Below are 8,148 nucleotides of genomic sequence, written 5' to 3'. Positions count from 1 at the left end.
AGAAAGAGAGACAAGGCAAAGATGAAAGGATTTGCTACATAGTTCTTCTCATCTTAATAAATTCCTCCTAAAGTGGTAGGGAGTCATTAGGAATGAAGACATCATAGGCAAAAGAAATAACAAACAAAAAAGTCTTAGTGATTTCTAAAAATTATATTCACATATTTTTCTGTATTCTAGTATTTAAAATTTTTTCAAAATTTTGTATTCTAAAATATGGATTTTATTACATATCTTCTGTTCATTGAAAATGCACAAATTTATATAAATACTGATCATATTAAAGGAAAACAGCATTAGTAGCTGAATATCAGCATGTGACAGTCTAATATTTTTGAGGACTATTAGAGTTAGTTGCCAAGAAGCATTCAAAATCTACCACTAAATGCAACACATATTTTCCAAGCACATATGTACTTCATAATTCCCACATTCTCTCTGCTTATGACTCTTTAAAATCTCTTTCTCTTCTCTCTTACACACACACACACACACACACACACACACACACACACACACAGGCCCTTACAATTGTACTGGAAATATACATGCTGTATAGGATCTTCTTGTTTCTCTGTTAGCATCACCTGGTGGCCCAGGATGTGCATATAAAAGTGAAAATGGTACCAGTGGGGCACAGACTTCCTTCAGTCTCTTTAGCTTATGCAAGGCTAGTCCTCCTTTTCCATCCCTCACACATTCATGCCACAGCCACGTATCTGAAAGATGGCCTCCCTTGAGGTAGCAAATATACCCTCCCTTGGAGGTGAATTAAAAGGTGTCCTTTTTCCGTGTGCCACATGAGTCGAGAATACCTGACAGCTGCTTCTCTATGCCTTCACATCCTCATTAGGCAGCCCAAGCTTTATGTACTTCGGTCCTGTTCCTCTTCTTGTCTGTCTCATAGACCCTAGGTGAAGTGAGGAACTACAGACTTGCTGGACCTTGTTTACTCAAAGTCTCTGTGGTTCGTGTCTTCTCACTCTCCAGCAGGCTTACGACTCTCATTAAAGACAATATTCCCAGTGCTTCTCACAAGGAATCATAATGGCAAAAATCCTAAATTGCCTTTCCTAGAGTTTATATAAGCCAAAAAATGTCTTTGATTCCTCAAAATTGACCAGAGAGAGCTCTGAGACGTTGACATATAAATGGTCAGCACTGGTGAGATTGAACACTGCTCCCAAGTAACTGCTATGGGCCCACATCTGGCCAGTAGTACAGTAGCTCATCATCTTCCCCTCCATCAGCACCAGATCCTGGTGATACCTAGAGTTCCTTGTGTAGACCTTGTGGCTCAGGGGCTGATTGTCGCAAGACTGACCCCGGAAATATACTTTGGAATATACAAAGTATAGCCCAGTGTCATTGATCACAAGGCTACCCTCCTTATACTTCACTCCCGAGATCAGGGCAATTCCATAGGTGTCTTCCCATTCCAGAGGGATGGACCGTGAGTAGAGCTTGCCTGAAATAAATCAGAGAGGTGCTTTCAGCCAGGAATGCTTATGTATCCAATAAGCTAAGCTTTCAAGGCAAAACTATGGGCCCTTCATTTAACAAATGTTTTACCCAGCACGGTAGCCCACGAAGAACTGGCCTAATGGCCAGAACTTGATCCATCATTGAATTCTTCAATGCCTTTATCAAATTGCCTGCCTCAGTCTTATCATACACACAGTTGGTAGAATGACATACACTTCTAATTAACTGCAGTGGAAAATACTGAGATAATTTTAATTCTCTGGGATAAACCTTTTATGATTTTTCAGAACAAGCACCAAAACCTACAAAGCTTTGAGGTTCTCTCTATGAAGGGAAAAGCCAAATCTAAGGAATTCTAAAGTTTGAAAAGATCTTGGGGACCATCTTGTCTATCTTCTCACAGTATCGGTTCCTCAGCCCCTCAACCTGAGCTAAAATTCCCACAGTATTATATATGCTTTAATCAAGAAACTCTGTCCTGTACTGAAATTATTACTATGTGCCTGTCTTGTCCTGTTAGATTTCAACCTCCTTGGTGGCAAGAACCATCTGCTATCCATTGCCATGCTCCTCAAATCCTGACACACAGATGGTGCTCAATAAATGTTGGTGAATCCAATTGAATCCTTCCCAATCTCTACCTTAGTAATTCCAGGAGCAGTAGCACATCACTTTTGTGACATTTATCTGGTTTTCAGATAATTATGGTTTACAGCGGGAGTTCCCACACTGTACTACTGTCAGAGCATTTCACTTCACATTAGGATCACATGATGAAACCACACACCTGCAGGACTAAGAGTCTCCTCTACTCCTTACTCCTGCTCTCACTTTTCAACAAAGCAAAAGGAAGATCTCCCAGAAAATCAGGGGAGCGCTGATTAAAATAATTTATCCTACACCTTCTCAGGTCTGTCCTTGGACCAGTGTCACAAATCCCCAAAGGGCCTTTAGAATGACTGGAAAGAGGTTGCTCCTTGTGAGCCAGGATCACGTCACACACAGCTCTATAGCTTCGGTTTAGGAAGGAGTGGAGGCATGAGAGTGACCTGAACACAAAGAAGTGAACATCCTTGGTTCCAAATACTGTCACCAAAAAAAAAAAAAAAAAAATACCTCCCTCAAAGCTCAGGAACACAAGCCAAGCACCATTTTGCTTTTTCCAGAGGCTTCCCAAGTCCCCACCTGCACCTCCTAGACACAGACCTGTTAGATGGGCGACTCTCCTCAGCTCCTTTTTTTCAGAGGGCGAACCAGAGTGTCCTGTACAGTAAGCAGATAAAAAACATAGGTAAAAATGAGAGGTCAACTATTATTTTTGTTGGAATCTAAATTCTTCAATTTAAATAGAAGACTTTAAAAGCATAAATGGTAACATTCTAGTACACATTCATCATGCAAAACCAAATTGTTGGACATAGCAGTCTATATTTCAGAAACAGAGGGGTTAAAAAAATTAAGCCAAATTAAGGTAGACTTATGCATAAATTATAGTTACAGTAAAATATGATTAATACAAACACTGATGTATAAAGAGCCATCACATTCACTGCTCTCTTTGGAACTTGCCATGACCTTCTGACGTAGGGATGATCTTCCATCTTGATAGTTGGCAAAATAAGCTTAGAAGCTGGATGGCTAGTGTCAGTGTCAGAGAGGGAACAGACACTGCAAACTCCCGGATCAAATCTAGGGCTCTGTCTTTCACCTCTCTTGCCGGTTCTGACTCTCCTTTTCTGTAGTAACTGTAAAAATTGTCTTACTCTCTTTCCCCGGGTCAATGGCAATTTCCTCACTATATTTTGATCTCATGAAAGTGTGTAGCCCAGTGTTTAACACGGGGCATGCCATCAGGAAATGCTTGCCAAATGAAACTGAAGGAATGCAAATTGACAGTATTTCTCAAAACAGATACTATTTCTCTGACTTCAAATATTTCACCCAAGGTTAAAAAAATCTACTGCTTAGGTAATTAAATCAGCTAGAGAAGACATACAAAAAAGATTCACAGAAAGTCAGATGTTCATCTCAGGCTTGCAATTAGCCTGTAAGACCCATACTAGGTAGAATGGCCCAAGACCTTGGAATTTTACCTGAGCAAGCATGACCTTTATAGCCATTCAGGACAACCTACTTTGAAGGAGATGTGAATGAACAGGAAAAGCAAAACTGAGTCTCCTCTACATTCCTACAGCACAAACCATCTGAGCAGCTGATCTAGCATTTAGCCATGTACTAACAGGAAGTAGAATGCAGAACCCCTTGCTCTATACCTTTTTTGGGGGCAGGGGGGTCCTGGGAATTGAACTCAGGATCTTGACCTTGCCAGGTAGGCACAGTGCCACTGAGCTAAATCCCCAGCCCTGCTCTATATCTTTATATCCCTCACAAATCCTAATATAATGTTCTCATAAAAGATACTCACTATAAATATCTGCTGGGTAAATACTAAAAATATATCCTAAACATAGTGAGGACTGTTTCCTGCATCAAGGCCTTTGCACATGCCATTCCCAGTATGGCATGGTCTCTCCCCTACCTGCACTTCACAACACATACACACAACTCTTCATTTAGCAGGCTTCTGGCCCCTCCATTGGCGGCATAGACAACCTTAGAGGGAACTTTTCTCACCACGGCACCTTGGGTCACCTTTAGCACAATTTGAAATCATCTCACTTGTTTGTTTGCTTTTATCTTCTCCACTAAGCTAAACGTTCCAGGTCAGACCTCTTTGTTACTCTCACTCTTGGTTACCACCCAATACCAGTCTGACACACAGAAGGCACTCAAAGAACATTTGCAGATGAATCAAATATTTAGTTAGCAAGGTGTTAAAAATTAAAAGATGAAAAGAGGAGTAAATAATGAAGTATAAATAATCTGTAACAGTAACTTCCAGAGAAAATCACTGTTAACGTGTTGGTATGTACACTCTTGCAGTTCTTTCTGAGAGTACAAAAATATGCACATATAGTCACATAGTGAGTGTTACCCTAAACATATCCTTTTGTAACATGTCTTTTATATGATTCACAGTGCACCTCCTCACACCATTACATCTCCTCCTCCTTTGTGGATTTTAGTTGCTGCATACTATGCTGTCATCTGAATACCCCATAATGCATTTATCTATTCTATTTGTAGGCATTTAGGTTCTACTGAATTGTTGATTATAACTAGCCTGGTGAGGAAATGATGAACATCCATACACAAATCCTTGGGAACATCTCAAATTAATTTTCTTAACATAAACTTTTAGTGATGGGATTACAAGGTAAACGAACAGTTGAAGCCTTTGATACATACTTCCAAGCTCTTTAGAAAAGTTACAGCAATTTACATGCATACTGGCTAAAACTATTTAAGCAGGTTATTTTCTTTCACATCTGTGGCCCATCTTTTTTTAAAATCTTTGCTAATTTGATTGGTGAAATAGGTGTCCCCTTTTAAAAATTTGTATCTCTTATTAGAAAAGTTGCAAATTTGATTTGCATGTAATAAATCACCAATTTCTGATCCAACTATGTTGCTATAAAGAAGCTAATTGTTTCCTGGGGTAGGTAGACCTGACTCATCTGTTCATTTGACTTTCAATCACTGAAATGACTCCACAGAGTGGTTGAAATATGAGTAATTATGTACCTGTTTCACCAGCCGTAGTCCACTGCTTTCAAGGTGATCTTACTTTAGAAATCCTACAGAGGTTTCCTTTCTCTAACAACTATTTCCAGCCTGCTGTGTACATCTGGATTTCTAACCCTTAAGAATTTGGACACAGAACTGGGGACCAGAACATTCCAATGATGGTTCCCACAAGAGCTGACTTCACAGATGGCCAGTGCTGCCAGTTGCCTTCTGTTTCTTTCCCATTTCTAAGGATAAGATTTTCCCACTGTCTTTCCAAGGGAGTCCTACTTTGCATCTACTTCTCCTTCCATGGCCATTGTATAGAGAGGGGAGTTTCTCCACTTCCTGAGGCACCAATTTATAGACCAGAAGACTCTCTATTCCACACCAGTGGTCTTGGGCACATTGTCTAATTTCTCTAGTATTTTGTTTCTCTTCTGAAAACATAAGGAGATGGCTGGACCACATAAGTTCTAAGCTACCTTCCAACTCAAACCAAATCTAAAAATTTTGAGTTTAAGACAAACGAAGCATAACTCAAAATCCTTCTGTCCCCAGCTTCCACAACTATGCCCTATAATTTCATGAGGTCAATGTTCAACATCTTCCTATCCTGGATCTCATACAAAGGATTTTTCCTTTATCACCAAAGGTAGCTCCTGAGTCTTCCATGGGTAAAGCTGAACAAATCCTTCTAATAATAGCTAAAATCTTTCCCCAAGCTTCCCAGCAATTTCAAAAGAACCATACTAATGTGGGTGATCCATTGCCCACTTTTTAAAAGCTTAGCTAGATCCTATAAAATATTTTAAAACAAAGCTTAACTCCTAAGTAATCATTTTGAGAGAATTTAAAAGAGGAGAGGAGATTGCCTAGACACATCTGTGTCTTCCCCCGCCTCTTCTTCTCTCCTAGGAGTTACAGCTATGGCCATGTGTGCTGAAGCCAGGATGTCTGAGGAGGGAGCCAGGCCTGGGGCAGCTGCCCGGAGCCAGCGGCAAAGATCCAGGGTTCATGAGTGCCACTTTCCAATGTCAAGGGAAAACTAGTTTGAATTATGTGCAGTGCTCGGCCACACTGATTTTGAGCAATTAAATTCGCTTAGTATCTTTAAGTAGTTCAAGGAACCATATTGACCAGATATTCTGAATTAGCCAGAATTCCTCTCACAGTATTGATAAGCCCAACAATGGGGCAGAACTCAAGTTATTCCACCAACTTTGTTCAGTGCAGGGGATTATCTCTAGAGAACTCAATGTACACAAATGAAAGGACTTACCTATCTGCTTCTCCAGAGATGATTCTGTATGACTTTGGCTGGTGACCTGGCAAAAGACAAAGAGAAAAGTTGTATAATAAGTTCAGTGACTTAAGCAAAAGAGGCAGAATTGTCAAATAAAGCAAGCCCTGGAGAGAATTCAAACATCTCAAATCCTTGCCTAACTTTGACTTTGCCCAAGCAATTGTGCCTCAGTGTCCCTCAGTTTTGAGATTTGGGGTAGTGCCAGTATTTTCAAGTCTTTTCAAGGTTTACTTTGGCTACTTGGGCAAGTCTTGCCTTCCAAGCAAGACTCGAAATTCTTTCTATTCCTTGAATCACTAGGTGTGAGGCAGTATCTCAATAGAGTAACTTTACCACTGAGAAAGGAAGAATTGTTTGCCTCTGATTTTTTTACAAGTCAGAAAATATTCCCTTTACTTATATGACCTTCTGTTTTTAAAACAGGAGGAAAATGTCTTAAAAACTGCCTTGTAAGCAAAGCAGTGGTCCCTGTGCCCCACAATAGGCTTCTCACCCCCTCCTGCTGTAAACAGCCCAAAGGCCAGACTTACCTCCCGGAGCTCTGCTAGCTCCTTCTGTAGGTGGAAGAGTTGATACATTCCCAGCCCCAGTCCAACCAGGGCCACGAGCACCATGGAAAACATCACAAAGAGATACAAGTCTCTGTGGCGGTCCCGCCTCTCCTTTGAAGGTGGCAGTGGTGGCGGTGGCGGTGGTGGTGGTGGTGGTGGTGGTGGTGGTGGTGGTGGCGGTGGCGGTGGCCTCCTTTGACCAGGCCTAGAGGACAGACAGGGGAAAACTGACTCTGGAGGGGCCCAGGCAGAGCTGGTACTGTCATTTATCCAGTAGATCTGGGGATATGGGTAATTTGGGTGCTGCTGCATGGCTGCCAGTGTCTTGGGCCAGTACGGCAAAGGATTTCACTTCTCTCAGTCCTGTGGAGGCTGAAGCGTCAGAGACAAGACTCCTGTTGCTGACTGCTGAAGAGAAAAGTTGGTTTGGTCTTTATAGAGTTTCCATAGCCAAGGGAAACACCTCTCTCTCTTGTCCTCTCTTTCTGCGTCTGAGAGAGACACCCACTCACTTAGCATCTAAAGCAGAGAAACCTCAGCAGCGCAGAGCAAACCCCTGGAAGTTTCCACCCACAGATTTCTGATGAAAGCAGTCTTAGCCCCAGTGGCTGTCGCTGTGCTATCTAAAAAGTCTGGCAGTCTCCACTCACCTCCCTCGGGGCTGCAGAGCAGGTCCACACCAGGTAGATCTGTGTGGGCATTAACTACTGCACGTCTACAGGAAGGGTGAGACCAGGGACTGACCACAGAAGTCCTGACCACATCCTACCCTTTGCATGAGGAGGTTATCTCCCTGCAGCTGACCCTTCTCATACCTAGGGTCCTACTTACCCTGACACCGCAGATCACTGTAGTTTAATTCATAGGTCAGAGAAGCAACGGTTCATTGTGCCCAGGAGCTTATTTTGTTGTTCTAGTCTTTTGTCCCACCATGGTGGTCGCTGATGATCTCACCTCTGCCCTCCTCTTCTCTAATTCACTCTGTGGTAGAACAATCAGAAGCTCAAACCTACCTCAACTCACTGACTATCCTCCAACCACAGAGAATCTGAAGAGAAATACAATGAGAGCCACCTTTAAACACTGGTGTAGAGTTTGTTAATGGCACCAAACATCACATGTTGGCAAAGTCATGGAAGAATGTCACCACAGGGACCCATCACGTCGAGGGATACCAAA

General features: G+C 41.9%; 1 protein-coding gene across 1 annotated transcript in view; it reads right to left on the bottom strand.

Annotated features, from left to right (window-relative positions):
* Nucleotides 1–240: 240 nt before the first annotated feature.
* Faslg (Fas ligand) overlaps nucleotides 241–8,148 on the bottom strand; it is a 63,574-nt gene continuing 55,666 nt past the window's right edge. The window contains exons 4-7 of the mRNA XM_087194327.1: nucleotides 6,949–7,950; nucleotides 6,395–6,440; nucleotides 2,692–2,748; nucleotides 241–1,468 (exon numbers count right to left, since the gene is read on the bottom strand). Of these exons, the coding sequence (XP_087050453.1) occupies nucleotides 1,074–1,468; nucleotides 2,692–2,748; nucleotides 6,395–6,440; nucleotides 6,949–7,281 (831 nt within the window). The 5' untranslated portion in view covers nucleotides 7,282–7,950 and the 3' untranslated portion in view covers nucleotides 241–1,073. The remainder of the gene's footprint in view (nucleotides 1,469–2,691; nucleotides 2,749–6,394; nucleotides 6,441–6,948; nucleotides 7,951–8,148) is intronic.

This window comes from Heterocephalus glaber, unplaced genomic scaffold (assembly GCF_053883595.1).
Source record: "Heterocephalus glaber isolate CG9 unplaced genomic scaffold, H.glaber_assembly_v1.0 deba00001600, whole genome shotgun sequence".
Lineage (NCBI taxonomy): Eukaryota > Metazoa > Chordata > Mammalia > Rodentia > Bathyergidae > Heterocephalus > Heterocephalus glaber.
The sequence above is the reverse complement of the archived record's forward strand: the minus strand, read 5'-3'. Positions and strand labels throughout refer to the sequence as shown.